This window comes from Gymnoscopelus braueri (genome assembly GCF_963280865.1).
Source record: "Gymnoscopelus braueri genome assembly, chromosome: 2".
In the NCBI taxonomy this organism is placed as follows: domain Eukaryota; kingdom Metazoa; phylum Chordata; class Actinopteri; order Myctophiformes; family Myctophidae; genus Gymnoscopelus; species Gymnoscopelus braueri.
In genome coordinates, this window is record NC_137604.1 from 28,766,816 (window position 1) to 28,793,822 (window position 27,007).

A 27,007-nucleotide genomic window follows, 5' to 3' on the forward strand; every position below is an offset into this window, starting at 1 on the left:
TCCGTGTGTCCGTGTGTCCGTCCGTCCGTCCGTCCGTCCGTCCGTCCGTCCGTCCGTGTGTCCTGTCTGTGTGTTAGCACCAAATCTCCGGCACCGTTGGCCCGGTCGCTGCGAAACTGTGCACACACACTCCCTGGATGCCAATTCAGAACCTCTGCCTCAAATATTTCACATGGCCCTGTTATAGCGCCACCAGGAGGCCGATTTGTGCAAAACCCATTTTTTTCCATTACTCCTACAGTTTTTTACCAAACCTCATGCAAATCGGTACACAGTATCTCTATAGTCACATGATCAACCCTGATCTGTCCCATTTCCCATATTCCATCCTCATTGGCTAAGGTTACCATCCAAAGTTTGCAGGATTGGTCCGTTTTGAACAAACTGCCTCAAATCATGAACGCAGCTTGCCATTTCCATAAAATTGCACACGCACATTCCCACTAGGCCGAGGAAGAAATGGCACTTAAAAGTTTTCACATCAGCCTCATGGTGGCGCTATAACAGGCCGATTTGCATTTTTAACTATAACTGCACCGATCTGCGTGAAACTTTGCACGCCTACTCCCTAGGGACCAAGGAAAAACATCTGCACTGCATTTTTTACATCTGCTTTTTACAGCGCCACCAGGAGGCCGACTTATGTCAAATACATTTTTGGATATTAATCCTTCAGATTTTATCCAAACATCACGCAAATCGGTACAGAGTATCTCTATAGTCATGTGATCAAGACGCATCTGTCCGATATTTCATATTCCATCCTGATTGGCTAAGGTTGACTTCCAAAGTTTGCAGGATTGGTCCGTTTTCAACAAAATGTCTCAAATCATGAACGCGGCGTGCGATTTCCGTGAAAATGTGCACGCACATTCCCACTAGGCCGAGGAAGAAATGCCACCCTTTTCACATTGGCCTATTATAGCGCCACCAGGAGGCCACAATAACTTACCTGACCTGGCGGAGACCTGTGCTCCGAGGAGCACTTTTTCTAGTTTGATTCTGTTATTCAGCTCTACAGTGTCAAAATGTCATTGAGTATAACTGTCAGACTGAAATCAGAAGAAATTAGTATTTTTTAAATGTAAAAAATAAATGAACACCCATGGCATAATTGTGCCAGTGTTTACAACAACATATAAAAGGTTATTATGATATATTCTTATCTAAAAGTATTTAAAAACTTGATAACTTTTGTTCGGAATTTTGTACTTTTGTCGATCAGTGCAACACAGGTAAAAAAGCCATTTTAAAGCATATAACATTATGTTAACCATGTGACTGTGTCATAACAAAGAGGACCTACTGAAGTCCTTCTATCAATGTGTTGATTGATTAACACATTGAGATTGGTTAAATCTCTGAAATATTTTATTATTTCACAGTTTCTTACTGTAAGAGCAAATTCCATACAAGAGCCTTTGGAATCCTGGAAGGTAGATATAAGCCTACTCTATAGACACATAAGAAAAATCTACGTTAGTGTTGTAAACAACCTAGTATCCTCAATCTTTTTCCTTCCAGAAGGTTAATTTTTCTCTAAAGTATGCTCAGTCCTGATAAACCGCCTCATCTAGGAAAGAAGATGAACAATGACATCCCTCTTCATTTATCCAAGACAGTGCACAAAAGCAATCTAGTGAGGTGCAGATTATGGCAACATAGAACCATACATCAGCAATTCAAGCTAAAGCCTGACTTATACTCTGTCATATGACGGTGTCGCTGGCTGACAAGAGCACATCTACAAGCAGTGGTGGTAAAAGTACTAAATCTTTTTACTTAAATAAAAGTATCAATACTGCAATGTAGAAATTCTCTGTTACAAGTAAAAGTCCAAATTTACTTGAGTAAAAGTATTAGCGTCAAAATATACTTAAGTACCACAAGTAAAAGTACTCATTAGGGTGCGGTCGCTCACACCGAATTTTTGTTCTGCCAATGCTTTTCAATGGGAACAGAGCGTTTTTTTGCAGAAAGCCGCAAATGGCAACAAACCGCTCCGTTCCCATTGAAAAGTATTGGCAGAATCAAAGTTAGGTGTGACTGCACCCTTATGCACAATATCCCATTTCACATGTTTCCAAATAAGAAAATAGCCGATCTACCAGCTCAGAACGCTTCGCTGTTTGCGATGCGTTGTGAGCTTGGAGATCGTAGCCTTGGCTGAAGTGGTTAATATGTTTTACAAAGTAACTTGTAACTAAAGTTTTCAAATAATTGTAGAGGAGTAAAAGTACAATATTTGCCTCTGAGGTGCAGTGGAGTAGAAGTCAAAGTATTGAAAATTGGATATACTCCAGTAAAGTAAAAAATACTTCAAAATGGTACAGTACATGCACTTAGTTACTTTCCACTGTCTACAAGCTCACAAATGAACTTGTAGATCAGCTCTTGCTAAGTGCTACAGTCATATTTAGCATAATCTCATTATTAATGCCTACACAGACATACAGTTATCACTGTCAGCAGATGAAGGAGCATAATGAAATGACCATGGCTCATGTTGTCATTATGTTGGATTATGGTCTTTGCTTAACTAAACAATGAATCAAGAATCCATGCAGGATTCTTCAACTAACAACTTTATTATAGGCCTAGTGTTAAAAGTGCACGCATGCACATTTCATTCCACAAATAAAACACATGTCTAGACCCTAAAACAACGTATCACAATGGACTCCCAACAAAGATAATGCACTGGGAGCAAGTTAATCATGCGAAAAGACGTGCATGATTGGGGTGGAAAAAATGGTTCATGAAAAGGAGCGAAGATCAGAGATTGATAAACAGACAGGCAGATACTTGCTTTTCGTGGTTGTTAAGTTGAACTTTTGGCCCCAATACCACTCTCCCCATTAAAGTATTGTAGACATATGAACAAAGGAAGGGAGGGAGAGAGAAATTGAGAGAGAGAGAGCGAGAGACAGACAGACACAGAGAGACAGAGTTAATTTACAAATGATCAGTGTTACTGCACCTTATGTCTATCCTCATGTACATACCTGCTACTATTTATGCTACGTATACTGTATATGAAGCATATATTATCTTAGATTTTCCTTTGACCAGTTTCTATCCTGTACTTCTTCCCCTTGCTCTTCCTAGATCTCTATCCATCCTCCCTTTCCTGAAAGCTCAAAATGATGGAGCTTTCACGAAAAAAAAAAAACATTTCACCCACTTCTTTACACCTGTGATGCGATAATAAAGTTGATTCTGTTAAACACTTATTAACTATTAGAACCATGGCACTGGAGCAACTCGAACAAGCCTTTTTATTGAAGGCCCATCATCTTTTGTATATGCACCTTCAATACGTTCTAGTTGCTCCAGTGCGTGTGTAACCTGGTGTGCAAGGAATTTACTCTTAAATAATAAATGTACGAGTACACCACCTTGATGATGTTATAGCAAGGAAAATAATGAAGAATTTCTATAAATTTGGTTCCCCAAAAAACACAGATAAGACAATGAGACTTAGACATTGAGTTTCCCCCAAACACATATAGAACACAGAAGTTTGAACATATACACTGGAATAAAATCTTATTTTATTAAGTAATTAAAATCACACCTTGCATTCAACAGTTCATAAGAACCACAGTTTGCTACAGCCACAAGGTAATCAAACAGTTCTTTACGATAAATCCCTACAGGTAACCAGACCAGCAAAAGAAACCAACGGTAATCAGAGACTACAATATAAAGCCTACAAAACAGTCAGAGTCAGCAGGCCAGTATTGGGGGGGAACAAACAAAAGACAAAACATGAATTAATACACACAATAATAATAAGAAATAGCTCAAAATAAAATCAAACAGCAGCAGTGGTGATATCTAAAGGAGGAGATATAAACAAGTAAGACGCGCGAACGCGGTAAGCGAACGCCAAAAAATTAAAAAAAATAATGAAATAAAATATTTTAAAAAAAAGTAAACAATAAAAAAAAATAATAATAATCCAAAAAAAATCTGCGTTAAAAGGAGCATCTTAGAAAAATACAAATTCCCAAAAAAAAAACTTTTAATGTTTTTGAACAATTCAACAAAGTGTTTGAAGTGCCTGTTTCACCCACTTCCGGGGGGCGGAGCCAAAATCCGAGCCCGAAGTATTTGTTCGTAGACCCCCACTTAGGGGGGGTAGAAAAAGTTTCGGAGCGATTCGGGCACTTTTCATTTAACATGGGGTTTCAATGGGGAGTTTTTAGGAGCCTTCTCCGGGGCGTGGCTTCCGGGGGAAGGGGCGGGCTTAAACGCAACCTTGACAGGTGTGTTCAGTTTTCAAAGACCTTTCATTTGATGTATGGTACGTCTAAATTGGACATTTACTTATCTCAGAGGAGCTGCACACAGGCAGTGCACACAGAGATACAGACAGACAGAGACACAACCCAAGCAGAGTTACATAGTAAGCTCCACTTGGTCGGAGGCGCGGCTTCGCCGCGCCTCCTTCCGCGTTCGCAATTACAAACATTTAGTACACTATACAACCAAATAAAGTATATCTCAACAAGTTGTGTTTGCGTATACCTTCAGTTCTCTGTATGTTCTCATACCCTCTGGTCACACTTGGCATATGAAATCAGTGAGGGTGAGGCATGTCAACCTGAGTGATCAACAGATTGTTATAAAACCATAATATAAATATAAGGAACATTATTACAGCATCCATACAAAATGTTACTCACCCTGGCACAAGAATACATTAAAACACAGCAACAGACCCAGATCGCAAGACCCACGGCCAGCAACCACCAAACAGCTTATGTTTGGTAGATATCAGCAGAGGATATCAGGGCATTTTAATAGTCACACTGATTGCCAATGTGGAAGTGGAAGTGCTGCCATTCTACGGTGGCCCCTGAGGCGCAACTCTGACTGGCTACATGTTCATTCTTTTTGCTGCATGTGTCCTTTTCCTGTGATAAACCGGACCTGCCTTAGCCTGGTTTGAGAGGCGGTGGAACTCCCTTTCTTACTTTTTAACTAATGTTGCCATTTTCATCTTTCAAAATGAATTCAAATTAACGTTAAAGTAGAGAGCCAGACCAAAATACATGTGGATTGTATATGCCTATAATCAGTCACCAACATACCTGTGGAAAAAAATGAGTTGACTTTTTTCATAGAAGCCCCTGTTCTCCATTCTGCGGACCCCTCCCACAGCTAGAATGGAGCCTAGAGCATATCTCTAATTCGGCTATTTTCGTCGTATTTTGGTCTGGCTCTCTCCTTTAATTCATCCCATGAATAAATAGAATTATTACCTGTTTTGTTACACGTAGATGCATGTTGAATACTATAAGAGTACCAAACAAGCTGTAACCATTGCATTTTGCAATGACTTTCTACGCCATTGCTCAGACGCTCTGACAGCCCGGCTTTTCACTCAGTGTGAGAATGGTGTGGTCAAATTTGTGGTTTAGCACAGTGACTTGCAACACCTACAGTAGGTATTTAAAAAGGGAGTGACATGTGATTATCTGCTGGTAGCCTCGCGACATCAAGAGAAAAAGGCACTGTAGTGGTGAGCAAATAGCACTGTGCCGTCAACCTGTCAGTCAAAGTCTTCTTACAAATGCTTAAGGACATGCCCATCCTTATCATGAGAGGGTCTTCTCATTGGGTCAGTCATCTCAATGCATTCCATTAACTTACTGTACTAGAGAAAGCATGAAGCTGTGAGATGCAGCGCTCACCATAGTCCACATTTGCATAAAATACACTTGAACTCAACTTTATGCAAATTAATCCATCCACCTGGCTCACAAAACTCATAACATAACATAACTGTCATGGCATGGTAGACGAAATATGTATCTAGATTCAACAACTCCACTGCCCTTTTCACACCTAAAATATTCTAAGAAATACATTTTCGGCTGAAAACATGATGACGAAACGAATGACCACTCAACTTGCATGTTCTATTCACCTTCAGTTTATTTGGTAGGTGGTAATAAATAAATGAATAAAAAAATAGAGAACTAGAAAAAGTTCTCCTCGGAGCACAGGTCTCCGCCAGGTCAGGTAGGTTATTGTGGCCTCCTGGTGGCGCTATAATAGGCCAATGTGAATAGGGTGGCATTTCTTCTTAGGCCTTTCACGGCAATCGGACACTGCATTCATGATTTGAGGCATTATGTTCCAGAAATGTGTTTAGCTAAATTAGACCTGCTGGTGGTGCTATAACAGGCCAATGTGAAGAGGGTGGCATTTCTTCCTTGGCCTAGTGGGAATCTGCGTGTGAAATTTCACGGAAATCGCACGCTGTGTGCATAATTTGAGGCATTTTGTTCAAAACTGACCAATCCTGGAAGCCAACCTTAGCCAATCAGGATGGAATATGGGAAATCGGACAGATCCTTGTTGATCACATGACTATAGGGATACTGTGTACTGATTTGCATGACATTTGGATAAAATCTGTAGGAGTATTATAAAAAATGGGTTTTGCACAAATCAGCCTCCTGGTGGCACTATAACAGGCCCATGTGAAAAATTTGGAGCAGAGGTTCTGAGTTGGCATCCAGGGAGTGTGTGTGCACAGTTTTATTACATTGCTCTCTCACTGTTCACATATGGGAATCAGCGCCCTCTGGCGATGGTACAGAAGCTTCACATTCACTCCCTCGGGCAAATTCCTATTGGTCCGGTGGGCCGTCAATCGCTTCCCGGAAGTCCCTACCCCCGAGGGTATAACCCCCGGAAAGCGGATGTCGTCCTCTTTCGCTTCTTCTGCCTCGATGAACACAGAGCTACACAAAATCTACATTCTACAAGTTCGAGCTTCTGCGGGAATTCGACGATTACCGAGAGTCCCCGGAGCTCATTACTCTCCCTCATATTCCACACTGTCCTCTTCCCGGCGTGGAAGACGCAGTTTTCTTTCCCAGACGGACGCTACAGCTAACCAGGCTAGCTCCCTCAGGTTCGCTAACAATAGCTTAGCTTGAACTCAGCTAGCTCGTTAGCTTAGCCTAGCCTAGCCTAGCCTAGCTTTAGCCTCCTCCTTTCGACACGATATCTCGACGTGAGATCTCCACTGCCGATCGCCGCAACCGGGGAGCCAGCGTGGATCTCCCCCCCCCCCCGGCCTTGATGCGGCACCCGTTCCTGCTTCCAGCTCCTGGATGAGTGGGACACAGTCCGCCATGACGCACGCGCCACCATGGACCACCACCCTCAGCCCTCGCCACCTTCCCCTTGGGCTCCCCAGCCCTGGAAGAAGCCGCGACACACACACACACACACACACACACACACACACAGAGATCAGCGTACAGTTCTACCTGAATGTGCATGCCTCGTTGTTCCCTTGGTTATCGTGGCTCGAAATGTTTTTTCCATGACAAAAGTGTTTGTGTATTTAAAACAACAACTCGAGACCGGAGACGCCACTACACCAGCGCTAGCTGAGATGCGACGCCTCACACAGGAGATCATTCTCCTCAACAAGTACTCCACAGAATGGGCTGGTAGAGTACTCGGTTTGTGCGTCACCCATGGAAGGGCACGGTGGCTTGACCACGTAATTTCAAAGGCCTCGACGACAAGAAGAATGCCCAGATCCGGCAGGTAGGTCCAGCTTGCTTTTCCCAGTCTTCCTCCACCCCACCCGCTGCCAGAGGCGAGCAGCGCGACCGTTGGGACATGTCTCTGTGTCCGCTGTTGTTGCTGCTCAGAATGTTTTTTCAAATTGACAAATGCTTGTGTATTAAGAAACAAAAATTGCAACAAATTTACAGCCAAAATGAAAATGAGCCAACGATCACCAGCCAACGGTTGGTGGTCGTTGGACGTGAGTGGGATCAGATGCACACAGTTGCATGCAAATAGTAGCCCCTTAGCCCCACCGGGACCGGAAGCGCTACGAATCATTTGAACGAATCATTTGAACGAATCGTCTGAACGAATCTTTTGAACGGATCTTTGAACGCATCATTGCTGTAAACAAAATCGTTCGTTCACTGAAATGAACTGTCCCAACCACTAGTCAGGTGGCGGTACATACTGCTTTTCCACCAGACCACCCATGTCCAACAGAGCACTGTTGTTACACGCGAGTGGTCAAGCGGCGGCGACGTTGCGAGAGGAGGCTGCCTCCCTATTACGCAAGAACGCCGTAAGGGAAGTGTCACCGGGAGAAAGCAGGCTCGTTTTCTACTCGAGATACTTCCTGGTCAAGAAGAAAGGGGGGGGGCTACGTCCTATCATGGATCTAAGGGTGCTCAACAGGTATCTGAAAACCTTCCAGTTTGAATGTTGACGGCAACGGCGTTACTGCGCTCGGTCCGTCAGGGCGACTGGTGGAGCTCACTAGATCTCAAGGACGCCCTTCTCCACATCCCTATCTACCCGCCGCACAGGAAATTCCTGCGCTTCGAGTTCGAGGGTTGTGTGTACGGGTACCTGGTCCTCTCGTTCGAAATGTCTTGAGTCCCAGGATGTTCATCAAATGCACTCAAGCGATAGCTCCTCTGAGACAGAGGGGAGTCTGCATCGCAACCTACATAGAACAATTGGTTGCTGAGTGCGGACTCGCGTTAGGAGGCATGTCATCACCCCAGACTAATGGTGTCGCACCTGACCTCCCTGGGATTCACGCTACACTTCGAGAAGTGCGTGAAGTGTGTGCTCCCCCCGTCCCATCACGCTACCTTATCGAGGTATCGCGCTGGATGTGGTCTCTCTCAGAGCTCGTCTGTCTCAGGGGAGGATAGATTCCTCCCCGAGATGTCTGGCCATGTCTCGACTGGTACGCAAGGTCCAGTACAAGGTCTGCATGAGGGCGGCGGGGCTCAGGGGGGCGGGGCACACGGAATATCTCGATTTTGCGGATACATTCAGGGGGTTTATGTCTCCCATATGTGAACAGTGAGAGAGCAATGTAATAAAACTATAGGTTACTTACGTAACCCCAATTTTATAAATTTCGAACGAACTGTTCACAATAACACCCTTCTTTTTGCTCGGCAGAAGCTGGTGTGAAAGAGAACGACATCCGCTTTCCGGGTCCTATTATACCCTCGGGGGTAGGGACTTCCGGGAAGCGATTTATGGCCCACCGGACCAATAGGAATTGGCCCGAGGGAGTGAATGTGAAGCTTCTGTATCATCGCCAGAGGGCGCTGATTCCCATATGTGAACAGTTCCAACGGTGCCGGAGATTAGCTGGTCACAGACGGACAGGACACACAGACGGACGGACGGACAGGGGGTAAAACACACTCTCTCGCCATGCCTTTCGGGCTCGCGGAGACAATGACTCATGAACCAGAGTCCGGCACATACCAATGTCGGCCCCTACCACAGGTAGTATAGTGTGATAAAACCTGTGCTTTTTGTAAATATGAAGTCTGTGCTTTCGGTATATTTTATACTTACAAGGTGATGTGCCAACAATGTCAAAAGGATTTTAATCCAATGGAATTACTTTAACAATCGTTTAAGCTAACAGTGGCCAAAAGAAAATGTGAGCAAGCATTGACTTTATCTTTTAAAATTAAAAAGCAAGCACGGCAACACTTTAGAAGAACTCATCTGTTATAACTAGTCAATAGATAGATCATTCACAAACTGTTAATGACTTATTAAATGTGGTTAAGGATGTATAACAATGCCTTATAGATAGCTAATAGATCACTCACAAACTGGTAGTTAGTGAGCTATAAATGACTTGTTTAATGTATGTTAATGATTTATAACTCTGCTGTATGCATATTTATAAGGCATCCATACTGGAAAAGCCAACACCAGAGCCCTGAAGAAATGAATAACAAATCATGATTGAAACGATTTAATTAGTAAATACATTTGTTAAGACCATGTCATTAGTTTATACGTTATTGGAACATTATTTATTGTCACTCATTTACTCATGTTAGTACAGTAAATGAGGACTAGACTCATAACTATATGATAACTATAGTTCCCTTTTCCAGAAGGTGGAATATACCCATTTCCTGTTAACAAATACTTAAGACAAATCCTTGTGTTTGTTTGAATGTATTATATTACATTAATACAGTATAGACTTTGGCCTCTACATTTACAAAACAATGAGGGCACAGGACATAATATTGTCTTTAATGAGATGAAACAAATATACTGTAAAGACTAAGACATTTTGTGATAAGACTATAGGGCATATAGCAACAGTTAAGGTGGTGCACGCACATCCAATAATTGTGACGGGTGCTGGACAAAAAGTGGCACAAGTGGAGGAGAGACAAGTCTTTCTTAAACGCTCCCAAAAATGTATAAGCGGCAGACAGCACATATAGGACATCATTACTCTACGTTTGAACTCATGTTGTGCATATCTACCACTTATCTTATTTTTTTATGTGGAAAATATAAATTATAATTGTACACTATTCTATGTACAGTAATACATATTAGTTGTTTTGTAAAATGTACATGTTCTATAAATAGTGCAGAAATATGTGTAGATAGTTTTAGATTTTATAATGAAGAAAATGCTGAAACGTTGACAGGGTCACTGTGGTAGACCTGTGGCTCATTGCTGCTCTGGCTACAGCAAACCTCTTCTCCGCAGATGAAGGTGATAATGATAACTGTTTCATTTATAGGGATTGCTATAAGTTGAGGTTCGGAACGCTAAACGAGTGAGCGATTTTATGATGTTATGATGGTAGATGGTATTCCCCCGGTTTAACAGACAAAAGCAAAATGAAGATTGGTGCCCAAGATAATGGGAAAATTACAAGATTTCAATAACTAATAATGAAGTTCCTGTCTTATCTGTTCTGGGTTGTGTTAACTCAGCATACCAAAAGGCAAATGCCTAAAGAATGTCTCACTCATTATCTGATTTGGAACGACAGTACCAACATACTGTAGCAAACCACCAATACTCAAAATCACCAAGGGGCATTTAACCCAGCAAGCTCAAACAAACAAAACCCAGACAAGACACAGCAGTGTCTGTGTGTAGTGTCTCTAAATAACAGTGGAAGAAAAGCATTGTCAAATATGCACAGAACCTGGTTGTCATCATATACTTAATTAAAATGTGAAGCTATGAAATAAATGGGCTCCCACATATCAGTCCAATGTTTGTCTATTATCTCTCTCTCTCTCTCTCTCTCTCTCTCTCTCTCTCTCTCTCTCTCTCTCTCTCTCTCTCTCTCTCTCTCTCTCACTCTCTCTCTCTCTCCCTTAATTGTTTTGGAGAGTGATGCTGTTATCTGGCCTTCAAGTCAATGTGATGTCAGGTGATATCGTCTCAGTTCCCAGAGTTTTGGTTTAGTGCAATTAAGGAGGTATGTTTGCTAAGCATATTTTGGACAGTGTGTAATTAAAAATAAGTGAGACATGAAACCTACATGTCTTGCTGCTGCATCAGTTTTGAAATGGAAGGAGATTTCTTCAAGCATCAAAGGTCTGCATGTTTCCTGGATAAGGGCATGTGATTGGCTGTCAGTGGTTGTTAAGGGCTATAAATGGCATCCATCTCAGAAGAAGTACAGTAGATGACTTTCATTTCCTCTGAAGGACACATCTTGAGCTGCTCTTTGCTGGAAAAAGGGTGAGATGGAACTTCATTTTGGAACAGATAAAAATTGATACAGTACATTATATTAGAAATGTAGAACCTGTGTAATTATAGTGTCTCTGTGCATGTATTATCCTGGCATGTTGTTAAACCAGTAGATGTATTTCTGTGGACCATTTTGCATGAAATGTGCTGATTACATTTTGTGCCTAATGTGGGAGATAATATCACTCTTGGCCGCTGTTTACAGTAGCAACATACTGTACCTCAAAACACATTTTGCTCAGCAAATTAGGAGCCTACCAAAGGGGGGAGTGTTGTGGTTGTATGGGCATAAAGAAAGCAGTACACTTGGATACTAAGGCTTAAACAATATAGAGATGATGTTTTTTTGCGGACTCCCTGGACACATTTCAAAGACCTCCAGGACACCCAGGGTCAGTTTGAGAATCGCAGGTTTATGTTGTATTTATCCTCTCTCTCTCTCTCTCTCTCTCTCTCTCTCTCTCTCTCTCTCTCTCTCTCTCTCTCTCTCTCTCTCTCGCTCTCTCTCTCCTCTTCTCTTGACCATTGTCCTGCAGGATAATCATGATGAAGCCAGTGGTGTTTTTGATGTGCCTGCTGAGCACAACTCTGGCTGCCCCCGTAAGTCTACATTATGTTTTATCTTTTAAATACCACAATGTTGTCTCAAGACTGTTTTTAAAGTTATTTTAAGATATGCAACATTAATGGCATTGCCTCTTACTTACTTTCCCCACTTGGCTTTTGCAGGCCCCAGAGAGTGGAAGCAATGAGGTAAGTGCATGGAGTTTTGTTTTGCCATGCTTTACTACCCTATGGCATGTTATATCATGTTTTAGTCATGTCATCAAGTGCATGATATGTTCGTGTGAAAGAGACGAAGATTAGCTTAATTACATGTCTGGAGTTATGTTGTCTGGTATTTCTCCAGCAGATTGCAGCACATGCTAATGAAGCCCTGAGGTGGATGGAGTTGTACAGACTGTATCAGCAGCAGCAGCAGGTCAATGAGCGTTTTTCAATAATATGCATGCATGGTGAACAGAAGTGGCATATAACAACATTGTCTGACTACTAAGTACAAACAATGTAATGATAATATAGCACAGACATTTGTATGTAACACATATTCTGGTATCATATTTGGTTGTAATTTATTCAGGGAGCAGCTGGCAACCCTTTCCTCCCTGCAGCTGCAGCTGGCGCAGTAGTGAGTTTCAGTTTCCCTCCCTTGTTAAAACCCTGATTAACACAAATGGTCCAAAAGGAATCAAATCTAGTGGATCATATAAACGGAATATTGTAATTACCTCTGTGAATCTATTATTCATTCACTGGCTGTTATTTGTCCCCAGGGTGCACCAGCCGTTTCACCAATGGTAAATATTAAAATATTATAAATACTGCTATTTGCAATATATTATCATATTTACCAGTCCAGTCATATTATCATATTCAAAATATGTGAGAATGATAAACGGGTAAACAATAAGTTTCCACATACAGATATCCTTCAATGCTCTTGGGTTAAAGTATGTATTTTGCATATAGGTAAACCTCCCCCCTCCTCCTCCTCCTCCACCTATGCCTGCTGGAGATGGATCTGATGAAGAGGCGGTGGTGAGTTGCATTTCATTATTTCCGTTACAATCCCTTCATAGCTATTAACAACTGTTACTAGCCTACTGGACAAGGAAAGCAGAAACATGCATGAGAAGTTGCTATGCTGTGAACATGAACAAATCCCTTGTAAGTAAATACTGAGCAGCACAGTAGCAGGTAGAGATCAGGGTTGTCCTTATAAAAAAAAGAAATTACCATACAAAAAGTAGTCTACTGTACAGCCTTTGAAGATTGGATTGAAATCATCATTTATAGACAACCATATAGATTACAGGATATCATGCATGGCAGTAACATCCACTCTGACTCATCGTCGTTATGTTTTTTGTACAACAGCCTGGATTCTATGGTAACCTCGCACCTGCTGCCCCCCTAAACTCTGACGAGGTCGGTGAGGATGCCGCAGGAGCGGAGGCTGAGGCCGAGGCTGAGGCCGAACCAGCTGCAGTCGAAGAGGCAGAGGCAGCAGCTGACCCAGCAGCTGACCCAGCAGCTGAACCCGCAGCTGACCCCGCAGCTGACCCTGAGGCTGCCGTTGAGCCTGCTGTAGCTGAGGTCCCGGTCGATGTGGCTGCTGTCGATGTGGCCGCTGCTGACGTGGCCCCAGAGGTCTCCGTTGATGTCGCTGTCCCTGCTGCTGCTGACATCCCAGCTGCACCAGTGGCCGTTGAGATCGACGCCACCATTGTGGATGTGGCCGCAGAGGCTGCTGCTCCATAGTTGTTGACACCATGGTCATTTCAACCTGGTCTGATTGTTCCTCCCTCCAGAAGTCCTATAGCAACAGATGGAAACAGCAGTAAGTGTTCAGGACAAATGGATGGAAAGGACAGATATGTTGTTTTTTGAACAGGGACTGGAATGTTTCAATTGCTTTAATACAATGAAATGGTTTCTGTGATACTCTTCGAGAGAATAAACCAGTGAAAAAAACACTGCTTTGTGCAATCAAAATGTTTTTTTTCTCTGTATACGCTTTTCTATCTTTAATAAAAAAATGAATAAAAATAAAGCCTGTCATAAAGTTTCCTTTCTTTGATTGATCATAAATCCATGTCATCTACATTAAGAATTAAAAATATGTATATTTGGGGAATAATTAATGATATAATCCTTCTCCAATACCTAGACCAGATAGTTAAGGCTAATTGATGTTTCAGCAAAACAAATATTGTACAATCACCTATTTTCAACTGGAAACGTGTAGACACGAGTCGGACAACGCTATTTCATCAAAGCATAAATGTGCCTATACACCGCAGTATACTGTGCTATATTATTCAGTTCATACAAAGGCAATGGCCATTCTCTGCTGTACAAAGTCGAATCACAGCCAATAGGGAGAGCCACTGATCCAATGGATGTCAAGAGTACCTTGCTACTGTGTATACAGGATAGGACTCACCACTAAAGACTGACACTGGTTCAGATTTCTTTTCATTCTCTGGATGATTAGTTATTATAGGAAACATGTCCGCTCGATCTCAGATCAGTAGTGAAAGTGGTATCGCCCAGCTGGATATCTCTAATAGGATCAGAAGTGGATGATACAGAGTGCTGAGTGAGCAGGATGGTAGTGGGGGTAGCAGTAAAGCTGGGTTGCAAGTCTACTAAATCTTTTACTGTCCTACAAATGCCCAGGAGGTATATCTTATTGATGCGTATGCTAAAACAGTAAAAGTGAAGAAAAATAAATGAATAATTATTCATAGGAACGGGTCAACCAAGTTAATTAATTTTGTGGTGTCATTTTGAGATAGCTCATTAGCAATTAAATACACATTCATTCGTATTTACGCATAACTAGGTCTGCTATCATTTAAAAGACATTAAACCTTTACTGAATGATTAATCAGTGAAACAGGCACGCACCTAATGTCCAGTATGTACTGTTGCCCATTATGAGTGAGTAGACCTAGTGCATAAGGAGGATGAGTGACACTCTCTCCCTCTTTCATTGTTCTCTAATCCACAAATCCTTTTCAGGGTCACCAAGGCTCTGTATAGCTACCAACAATAGGCTCAATGCGTCCATTTTACTTCATGTAGCGGCATTTTAATACAATTTTAGAATTAGAATAAGATATTTGAACATGGAAAATAGACACATGTATAGTCATAGCCAAATTTCCAGGCTTCCGAAGGCTTCATGAATAAGGATTATGGACTGTGCGTTAAATTAACCTGGGGTGACGGTAAGTTTGATTAGATAAGCCTGAATGTATTCTGCTTCACTGGCTCACTATTAGAGAAATGTTCATGCTTATTGATTTTATTAATTACAAAATTACACATACTGTACAGTATGTGTAAATGTCATGCTCTCGTAACACCGTCTGAGGTACATTTTGTACTATGCTTATGTATGCTATATTGTTTGATAGGCTATTCTGCTGTTCTGCTGCCATGGCGTCTGCAAGGCGCCTTCCTCGCCTTACTGTTCCACCACGAATTGCACCGCAATTGGCCCCAGACACTGAAGACATGTGAGCAATGATTTATTGACCTATGAGGCCAGTGGTTCCCAAATGGTGTGTCGAGGCACACTGGTGTGCCCTGAGACAAGTCCAGGTGTGCCTTGGGATTTTGTGACAATTTATTGACACATTATTGCAATATAATTATCCATATTTCTTTTTACTAATCAGTAGGCTACTTTGTGTGCACTTACTTCCCAAAACGGACAAACATTCTATAGCACCAAAAATAGATAATTTCAAACACTTTCAGCCTGGCATTCCTGTTTTTGGGCATGTCACTATAGGAGAAATTTATTCATTTTGTTTTGTGATCAAAAATGTTCAAGATAGTGAAAATAGTAGATCTACAAGCTCACAAGCTTGTCGATCATGAGCTTTTAGAATGGCTATTTTCGTTATAAATACAGCTGTGCCTTGAGATTTAGAGAAGTCCATTTGTGTGCCTTGGTCACAAAAAGTTTGAAAACCACTGAGCTAGGCAACCTGCTAGATTCTAGATTCTAATGTAATAGAAGGAAAAGATATGTGCCAAATAATGATCCTAAAGTGTATGCTTTGTGTTTGTTTCAGAAATCAACAGGTCCTTTATCCTGTCCACTGTTTCAATGTGAACAACAGTAATAATAATGAAGAGTAAGTACAACTATAAACTTAACCAGAAAAAAATATTTTTTTAATGAAATATTACATTCCCTGTCAGATATGAACGACCATTACACACTACACATTAAATGAACCTGAAATATTTTCTCTTTCTAGTGAGAAAAAGGAAGAAGAAATAAAGGAGAATAAAGATGAGGAGGAAAAAGAGTAATTTAAAATGTTATGTTAAAGATCATTAAACAAATAAAACATCAAAGAATATGTTATATGCTTTAAGGCTTCTCCATTTAGATGTATTGATATATGTGTTTCAGGGAGGAGAAGGATAAAGAAGAGACGGAAAAGGTAGAAGGAGAAAAGGAGGAGGAAGAAGAAAGGGAAAAGGGGGAGGAAGAAGAAAAGGACGACAAAGAAGAAAAGGAGAAGGAGGAAGAAGAAAGGGAAAAGGAGGAGAGAGAACAAAAGGAAAAGGAGGAGAAAGAGAAAAAAGAAAAGGAGGAGAAAGAGAAAAAAGAAAAGGAGGAGAAAGAGAAGAATAAGTAAGTTATACATGCAACTTTATAATTTAATTTGTTATTTTATTGTTTCCACTATTGTCAGATGACTTTTTGGTGCAGACATTTTCGGTACTGAATGCATGCATATAAACGTCTGTCTCTTCCTACAGGCCAAAAGAACTCTTTGTCATAAACCCAGATGGGGGTTTGTACTACAACTGGCTGTTCTGCATCACATGTCCAGTCATGTACAACTGGATCATGATCGTTGCCAGGTGACCAAATGATAATCAGTCTTCATTCTCTCTTTGTTGCCCTCTCTTTACATCCAACCCGACTAATGTTTTGGTCAGTACACTACTACTAATCTCCTTAAAAAAACAACCTGTTGACAGTCATCCTCCTCATCCTTTTTAGCCTAAGGCTCTAAAAATATGGACAGTCTGTCCGTTTGTTCATTGGTCCACCACTTTGAACCCAAATAACTTGTCTTGAACTACTGTCTGGATAAGCATGGAATTTGCTGTGCACCTTCAAGAGGATGAACCCTAGTGATTTAGGTTGACCTAAATAGGCCAGAATGTAATGGGTAGATTTGTAGCTTCTTCAATAGCTGCTACATTGATCAGAAATCAGAAAATGACAAAATATAGTCTCCTCATTGAATTACATTGCATGGTGAAACAGCTTTCAAAGTCTCTTTAGCACATAAATGCATGCAAATTAACCAAGATTCTGACAATACAGTATATAACATCATAAAACCAAATACAAATAAAAATGTATGTCAACTTCATGTAGATATTACTATTTGAATTAGGAAGAAGAACCGGACTGGATCTACAGATCCGGAGCCGGATCTTCAAAAACTGCCCTTACATGGTGTTTGGGGGGAGTTTCCTATGGGCTTTGCCTAATTTAAGAACAAGTGGGATTCATCATTCAGCACACCTGAGTAAGAACAGATTTGGCTGTTAAAAGGATCCCTGGCTAATAAGCCTTATATGCCTTAATACATTATAATTGCTCTCTATAACTAAAAGTAAATCTTAAAAACACCTTAACAAAGTTTACATTTATTTTAGAAATAGTTAATGTTTTACTCAAGCGGGACAGTGCCTGTGTCATTTCCCCATGTGTGATCTAGCCCTATGGAATGTATGGAATGCATGTGCAAATAAAAAACAACGTGATACTTCCTAAGGTTATGCATCAAAACAAATATTTTAAATATGTTTTATTTGCACATGCATTCCATTTATTGAAGGGCTGGAATACACATGGGCAAATGGCATCATCAACTTGCGACAGGCATTGTCCCTCTTGAGTAAAAGTGATTAACTGTTTATGAAATAAATACAATATTTAAGGTGTTTTTAATTTTTTATTTGAGTTATAGAGGGCAATTATAATGCATTAAAAAAAAGACCCTTTTAAGAACAGGTTGATGAATCTGTCTTTGGCTTTTCTTATATTTTCTCTTAACTGACAGTTAAGACAAAATGCATGAGGCCCAATGTTTTTTACATTATGTTGTATTGCTTCCATCTTTGTTGTTGTATAGTACATTAGAAGTATCTGAGCTTGGCACCAAATACACATCTATTACCTATACATACGGTACATACATGCCATTAGAAACTAAAAGGGACAAACGGAACATGATCCAGATCTTTATAATCTTAAGTCATGTCAAGGGAAATTGTCCTAAGAATAATGTGTGCTGTATGGTGGGCATTAGGCCTACACTAGAAAATATTAAATACCTGTATTTGTATCAAATTAGAAAATGCACTAATTTCTTGCCCATGTGTCTTCTATTTCAAACGCTGACATGCAGGGCCACTTTTGAGGAGCTTCAGCATGACTACATCATTTGGTGGGTGATTTTGGACTACTCTTCAGACCTCATGTACATAGCTGACATGGTCTTCAGGACCAGAACAGGTGAAATTAATTTTGTTCATTTCTATTTATTGTGGGCCGCAAATATAATAATCTCTGGAAATAATAGAATAACAGCTTTTTCATTTCAATCTGTCACAGCATATCTATCAATTTCATAAATCTCTCCACACAGGCTACCTGTTGCAAGGTCTATTAGTGAATGATAAGAAGATGTTACAGGACCGCTACTTCAATAGCACCCAGTTCATTTTGGATGCCGTGTCCATGGTGCCTACTGACATCTTCTATATTGTCTTTGGCCTTGACTACCCTGAGATACGCATGAACAAGCTATTGAGGATTGGTCGCATGCTTGAGTTCTTCAAAAAGACAGAGACTAAAACGAACTACCCAAATCTCTTCCGCATTGGCAACCTGATCCTGTATATCATCATTATCATCCATTGGAATGCCTGTTGGTATTTCTCTTTCTCCAAGTGGGTCGGTTTTGGTGCAGATGATTGGGTATACCCTGCACTGGATGACCCTGAAGAGCCTGCGTTTGGAACTCTAATGAGGAAGTATTCTTTCTGCCTTTACTGGTCCACAATGACCCTAACAACTGTCGGAGAGATGCCACCTCCAAAAAGGGACATAGAGTTCCTCTTTCATTCTACGGATTTCCTGATTGGGGTTCTGGTCTTTGCCACCATTGTGGGAAACATTGCCACAATGATCTCTAACATGGGTGCTGCCCAGGCACAGTTTCAGTCTCGCATTGACAACATCAAGCAATACATGCATGTAAGTATATTTTCTCCGCTAAAATTGTGAGGTTGGGCTTGGGGGGTCATATTTTCTAATTATATTCTGAAAGTTACATTTCCTTTCCATTGTAGGCGAGGGGAGTCAGTTTGGAAATTGAAGATCGTGTTATCAATTATTATGCCTATCTATGGAATACCGGAAAATCCCAGGATGAGAAGGAGGTGCTGAGGTATCTGCCAGACAAGCTAAAGGCTGAAATTGCTATCCAAGTGCACATGGACACTCTGAAGAAGGTTCGTATTTTTGCTGAATGTGAAGAAGGCCTGCTGATTATTCTGGTGCTAAAGCTTCGACCACAGGTTTTCAGCCCCGGTGACTACATCTGTAAGAAGGGCGACATTGGCCGTGAGATGTACATCATCAAAGATGGCAAACTTGCAGTTGTTGCTGAAGATGGGGTTACACAGTTTATTGTCCTGGGCAGTGGCGCCTACTTCGGTGATCTTAGCATCCTCGGCATCAAAGGCAGCAAAGCGGGCAACCGGAGGACAGCCAATATCCGTAGCGTTGGATACTCTGACCTCTTCTGTCTGTCCAAGGATGACCTGATGGAATCCCTTACAGAGTACCCGGATGCCAAAGCTATGCTGGAGGAAAAAGGCCGGGAGATCCTGCTGAAGGATAATCTCATAGAACTGGACCCGTCTAAAATCATACCAGAGACCACGGAATTGTTGGCAAAAGTGAACTCCCTGTACAGAAACGTGGAATTGCTGCAGTCCAAGTTAAAAAGGATCCTGGGAAAGAACAAGAACGCACGGCGGACCCTCAAAGGGCGCATTGCAGAGCTAGAGCACCTGACAGGAGAGGAGGTGGAAGATGACGATGATGATGAGGAAGAAGAGAAAAAGGGAGCACAGGTAGTCGTAGAGGAGAAAGAGGAAGAGAAAAAAGAGGAAGAGGCAAAGGAGGAGGAGGAGGAGGAGGCAAAAGATGAGGAAATAATTAAGGAGGGGGAGAAAGAAGAGGAAGAGGAAAAGAAGGAGGAGAAAAAAGACACATAAGTTAAAGAGGCAGACAAAAATAGATTTTCCATTTCTATTTTTTTCTTTTCTATTTCTATTTCTGCTAGTATATACAGACATGAATGACAACAGCAAAAGACCTGTTAAAATAATCACTAGACACTTGCTGAAATATTAAGTCCTCTCATTAAATATCTCTTTAATTGCACATTTTCAAGAATGGAATGTCAGTATAATGTCTGTATTCAGATAAACGTTTGACATGTAGGCTACGACATTTATATTAGTTGTGCTGCAAAGTGATTGTGTAATGAGGGTGTCCGTGTGTACACTATGTACAGTATGTTACTCTGTCTGCAATGACTCAATAACACTGCATCATCAAATTACAACACAAAGCCATGAAAGAAATCTTATTTTAGATCTAACTCAACATCTGATGCATGGTGTAATTTGGCAGTCAAAGGTCAAGAGTAGCGATGAGGCACACATCTCTATATACACCTCTAGGTATCCCTTGTTTCATTCATTGGAACTGACATTTCCTTATAATCCTTTATACATTATTTATAATAATCACTGATTTGTAAATTCATGACCTACATCATGATCATTTTCATGCTGGCAGCATACATTCATTTCAACATTGCAAGGAAGTAAATAGCAAGGAATTGCAGATGAGTACATGAAGGTGTTAAACCATAAATATTGACATGTTTTAATCACCAGTCTTATTTCAGGTCCAGCCAACAGTGTGATATGTCTGTCTATCTGTATAATATTGTGTCACATGGTGTGTTAATAATGAGTCCTGAAATATAATCTTCCTTTGCTCGTATGTCATACTCTTTCCACTTTCCATTAGATATTTCCATCTCTAATTAAATGTTCTTTGATTATGGACCCTTGAAACTTACAGATTTGCATCTTGATTGTCCGGTTTATAGGTTTGTGCACTGACACATATTAATGACATTGGTCCAGCGTTGGCTATATGAATAAAAGGTATTTGGTCTTTGTGTGGTAAATCCCTTTAATTAAAGGTACTCATATGGAAGAAGCAGAAAAACAGTGTGTGTGTGTGTGTGTGTGTGTGTGTGTGTGCGCGTGCGTGCGTGCGTGCGTGCGTGTGTGTGTGTGTGTGTGACAATGGTTCCCAATTTGTCTTTATTTCAAGGACAAGGACCCCCAGTTAGGTATGCACCCCCATAACTCTCTGAGTTACAGACCAGGGTCCATTTGGTTCCTAAATATAAATCACTTTGCTGGGCCTCACCCGTGATGCTATCAGCCTTTTCATGTGCAAAGTCAGACTTCAGAGGGAACTAGAAAAAGTGCTCCTCGGAGCACAGGTGACAGGTCTCCACCAGGTCAGGTAGGTTGTTGTGGGCCAGCAATGTTCGGAATTCGCCAATCAGGATGGAATAGGAAAAATCGGACGGAACCATCTTGATCACTTGACTACAGAGATAATATGTACCGATTTGCATGATGTTTGGACAAAATGTGTTGTCATATAAAAGTGAGTATAAAAAAGAAAAGTGTTGCAAAAATCTGCCTCCTGGTGGCGCTATAATAGGGCAATGTTAAAAGGGTGGCATTTGTTCCTCAACAAAGTGCGAATGTGTGTGCAAAGTTTCACCGCAATCGGACGCTGGGTTCATGATTTGCGGCATTTTGTTCAAAACGGGCCACTCCTGCAAAGATCTTAGCCAATCAGGATGGAATATGAGAAATCAAAGAGATCCGTCTTGATCACATGACTATAGAGATCATGTGTACCGATTTGCGTGAAATTTGGATAAAATCTGAAGGCTTAATATAAAAAAAAATATTTTAATTTAGACGGCCTCCTGGTGGCGCAGGATTCGAGGCAACACTCACACAATCACGTGCACTGCAGCATGCGTCCCCTCCACCTCCGCCTCCTCCCCATGGGTGTGTATTGTGTATGGGCGTGCATCACCGTGCATGTGTGAGTGTGGCTTCAGGAAGTAAATTCCTAGCCTCGATCTCCAGGCTTTTATTTTTTAGTTTTGCTAAAAAAATAAAAGCTTGGAAATTCATGTCCCAGCTGTTGGTACGCAAAAGCGCCTCGTCGTCTGATGTGCCGCGCATTATTTATTTTGGTTGCGCATGCGCACCTGCGCACCAGTTATGTGTATCTCTGACTATAGAGATACTGTGTACCGATTTGTATCACGTTTGGATACAATCTGTAGGAGTATCAAAAAATTGGTTTTGCACAAATCGGCCTCCTGGTGGCGCTATAACAGGCCCATGTGAACATTTTGGGGCAGAGGTTCTGAATTGGCATCCAGGGAGTGTGTGTGCACAGTTTCGCTGCGATCAAGCCAACGGTGCCAGAGATGAGCTGCTCACAGACGGACGGACGGACACACACGGACGGACGGACGGACGGACGGACAGACGGACAGACGGACGGAAGGACAGGGGGTAAAACATACTCTCTCGCCATGCCTTTCGGCCTGGCGGAGACAATAAGATAGATGGGAACGCCTATCCCTCACTTCTGGTTACGGGCTTGAGAGCAGAGGAGCATGTGATACCAAATCAATCCTCCTCCTGTGTTTGTCTCTCAACACAGATGTCTCATAGAGACTCAGTGTTTATGCATCAATCAAGCTGCTGATAGCGCTATAATAGAGTGTCCAAAGCAGCCAGTTTGAAACAGCTATCAGATGGTTTCAAGATTGAGGCAGAGCTGTATTGATTTTTTTGTTCATTGGCGAGGTACTTTTGTTTAACAGTGGATTTGAGATCCTACGTCCTAGACCTAGAGTATTGCATTTAATGGCATGATTTGTGTGACAGAATTTAAAATAATAATAATAACAATAAATGAATAAATAAATAAATTCAATTCTTTTGAAAAAGAAAATGGAAAATCTTTGAATAATTTGGGAAATCTGTCCAAAATATGGATGCCACGGTTAATGTGGTTAATGTTAACAGATGGTGAAAACATGGTGAGGACATGCTGTTAATATTACATTTCTAATGGACAACTGCAGAGGGCTGAATACGCTATATACGTAATTCATTGTTCATCAAATGTATCACGTGAACTCCACTAAAACACAAGAGTGGGTGTCATAAACTCTTATTTGTAATGTCATAATTTATTTAGTCTAAAACTGTGTCACACCGTGTGACTCTTAAGAAAAACAAACATACCACCACACTGACACCCCTAAACCGGCTAGATGTTGGAAGCAATCTCTATAGGGCACGACTGCACCATGACAGTAAGTCCTTTAGCTAATTCAGTGCAACATTATCATATGGACTGGGTAAATTGCAACCTATAGAAGAGATTTCCCATGGGAGAATTGTCACCGTGGGATTGACCACAAGGGTTTCTCAATATAAATGGTAAATAAATAAATGGTAAATGGTGCATTTATATAGCGCCTTTTATCCAAGGCGCTTTACAATGTGCATTACATTCACACACACATTCACTCACCGATGGCGGAGGAAACCATGCAGGGCACCAACCTGCCCATCGGGGGCAATTAGAGGTTCAGTGTCTTGCACAAGGACACTTCGGCACTAACTCTGGGGGAGCCGGCGGAACAAACTGATCCTCATCATAACTTGACACGTATAACTAAGAAATCCCGCAACTCATTGAGTTCTCCCAGTACGCCCTATAACTCTATGAGTACGCCAAAATGAGACATAGATAAAAAAGGAGACAAGAGTGATGAGGTCACAGGTTCTTAATGTGCTGATACAGAAATACAGAAACATGAAATGTGGGGGGGGAGACAATTTGATTACAATAACAAATATACCAACTTGGTTTGCAATAAAGCAATATACAAAAACTGATGAACTCTATCAGCCTCTGTTTTGTTTTATTTGTTCTCTTCCTTTAATAGTGTTATTGTCTCCGCCAGGCCGAAAGGCATGGCGAGAGAGTATGTTTTGCCCCCTGTCCGTCCGTCCGTGTGTCCGTCCGTCCGTGTGTCATTCTGTCTGTGTACAGCTAATCTCCGGCACCGTTGGCTTGATCACAGCGAAACTGTGTTCACACAATCCCTTGATGCCAATTTTTTTCACGTGGGCCTTTTATAGCGCCACCAAGAGGCCGATTTGAGCATTTTTTTACAGTACTCCTACAGATTTTGTCCAAAAATCTATTTCTATAGTTACTAAACAAAACGGGTCTTTCAGATTTTTCATATTCCATCCTGATTGGCGAAAATTGGCTTCCAAAGTTTGCAGGAGTACTCCGTTTTTAACAAAATGCGTCAAATCATGAACACAGCGTCCAATTTTGAAAATTTAAATTTTGCACGCACATTCCCATTAGGCCGAGGAAGAACTGCCACTTTTCAAATCAGCCTCATGGTGGCGCTATAACAGGCCGATTTGTGTTTTTACCTATAACTGCACCGATCTGTGTAAAACTTTGTATGCTCTCTAGAGGCACAAGGAAAAACCTTTTCCCTGCATTTTTCACATCTGCCTTTTATAGCGCCACCAGGAGGCCGATTTATGCAAAACACATTTTTTGATATTAAGCCTTCACATGTTATCCAAATTTTACCCAAATCGGTACACATGAGCTCTATAGTCATGTGATCAAGACATATCTGTTAGATTTTTCATATTCCATCCTGATTGGCTAAGTTTGACATCTTAAGTTTGCAGGAGTGGCCCGGTTTGAACAAAATGCTGCAAATCATGAACGCAGCGTCGGATTGCAGTGAAACTTTGCACCCACATTCGCACTACGTTGAGGAAATTTTTTTGCAACATTTTTCTTATTTATATTACTCCTACAAATGTTGTCCAAACATCATGCAAATCGATACACATTATCTCTATAGTCAAGTGATCAAGATGGTTCTGTCCGATTTTTCATATTCCATCCTGATTGGCGAATTCCGAACATTGCTGGTCCACAATAACCTACCTGACCTGGAACTTTTTCTAGTTTGTTTTGTTTTTGTTAAGCGTCTTTGAGTAGGAAGTGCTATAAGTCTGATGTATTATTATTATTATTATTATTGTCTCCGCCAGGCCGAAAGGCATGGCGAGAGAGTATGTTTTACCCCCTGTCCGTCAGTCCGTGTGTGTGTCCGTCCGTCATTCTGTCATTCTGTCATTTTGTGTACAGCTAATCTCTGGCACCGTTGGCTTGATCGCAGCGAAACTGTGCACACACACTCCCTGGCTGCCAGAGCAGAACCTCTGCTCCAAATTTTTCACATTGGCCTTTTATAGCGCCACCAGGAGGCAGATTCGTGCAAAACACATTTTTGGACAGTACTCCTACAGATTTTGGCCAAAAATCCCCCAAATCGATACACAGCATCTCTATAGTCATTAAAAGAAACGGCTAATTTCCGATTTTTCATATTCCATCCTGATTGGCAAAAATTGCCTTTCAAAGTTTGCAGGAGTACTCAGTTTCTAACAAAATGCCTCAAATCATTAACACAGCATGCAATTTCCGTGAAATTTTGCACACACATTCCCATTAGGCCGAGGAAGAAATGCCATTTGAAAATGTTCAAATCAGCCTCATGGTGGCGCTGTAACAGGCCGATTTGTGTTTTTACCTATAACTGCACCGATCAGTGTAAAACTTTGTATGCACACTCTCTAGAGGCCAAGGAAAAACCTTTGCCCTGCATTTTTCACATTTGCCTTTTATAGCGCCACCAGGAGGCAGACTTATGTAAAACATTTTTTTTTATATTAAGCCTTCAGATGTGATCAAAATTTCAAGCAAATCGGTACACATGATCTCTATAGTCATGTGATCAAGACGGATCTGTTAGATTTTTCATATTCCATCCTGATTGGCTAACATTGACATGTAATGTTTGCAGGAGTGGCCCGTTTTGAACAAAATGCCGCAAATCATGAACGCAGCGTCCGATTGCGGTGAAACTTTGAATGCACATTTGCACTACGTTGAGGAACAAATGGCACCCTTTTCACATTGGCCTATTATAGCGCCACCAGGAGGCCATAATAACCTACCTGACCTGGCGGAGACTTGTGCTCCGAGGAGCACTTTTTCTAGTTGTTATTATTATTACTATTTACTATTATTATTATCATCATCATCATCATCATCATCATCATCATTAAGAAATTCAGAAAACATTCTCCTTCTCAACATTATTGTGTTAATATCCCATATTAAAATTTGCTAATTGGCCTTGACTACCCTGAGATACGCATGAACAAGCTATTGAGGGTTGGCCGCATGTTTGAGTTATTAAAAAAGACATACTAAAACAAATTACCCAAATATCTTCCGCATTGGCAACTAAACCTGATCCTGTATATCATCATTATCATCCATTGGAATGCCTGTTCGTATTTCGCCTTCTCCAAGTACATCGGTTTTGGTGCAGATGATTAGACAGCCGGCGGACCATCGCCCTGTCACTATGACTCAGACATAACAACAGGGAGACCTGTCCCCATTCATGTTTCTCATGTCTGAGCAAGGTAGGCAATGGATTTTTGTTTTTGCTTTAAAACTGTTTGTTTAGACCATTGTGTTTATTTTGAATGATCCTATGT

General features: G+C 41.2%; 2 protein-coding genes across 5 annotated transcripts; both read left to right on the forward strand.

Annotated features, from left to right (window-relative positions):
- The first annotated feature begins 11,472 nt into the window (after nucleotides 1–11,472).
- On the forward strand, nucleotides 11,473–14,183 carry enam (enamelin). 4 transcript variants are annotated; one of them, XM_080418242.1, is made up of 8 exons: nucleotides 11,473–11,557; nucleotides 12,106–12,169; nucleotides 12,299–12,322; nucleotides 12,480–12,551; nucleotides 12,711–12,758; nucleotides 12,904–12,927; nucleotides 13,100–13,168; nucleotides 13,508–14,183. In XM_080418242.1, exons 1-8 carry the CDS (start codon nucleotides 11,502–11,504, stop codon nucleotides 13,889–13,891), a joined length of 741 nt encoding a protein of 246 aa, XP_080274368.1. In that variant the 5' UTR covers nucleotides 11,473–11,501; the 3' UTR covers nucleotides 13,892–14,183. The 4 variants fall into 4 exon arrangements, with proteins under 4 accessions (XP_080274368.1, XP_080274369.1, XP_080274370.1 ...); XM_080418243.1 differs by having other exon boundaries at nucleotides 12,480–12,545; nucleotides 12,708–12,758; XM_080418244.1 differs by having other exon boundaries at nucleotides 12,483–12,551.
- Nucleotides 14,184–15,577: 1,394 nt separating this feature from the next.
- cnga1a (cyclic nucleotide gated channel subunit alpha 1a) lies at nucleotides 15,578–20,470 on the forward strand (the record flags this gene model as incomplete). Its single annotated transcript, XM_080441922.1, has 7 exons — nucleotides 15,578–15,657; nucleotides 16,222–16,284; nucleotides 16,411–16,461; nucleotides 16,922–17,026; nucleotides 18,592–18,698; nucleotides 18,832–19,442; nucleotides 19,538–20,470. 7 exons carry the CDS (start codon nucleotides 15,578–15,580, stop codon nucleotides 20,468–20,470), a joined length of 1,950 nt encoding a protein of 649 aa, XP_080298048.1.
- Between the last annotated feature and the right edge of the window lie 6,537 nt (nucleotides 20,471–27,007).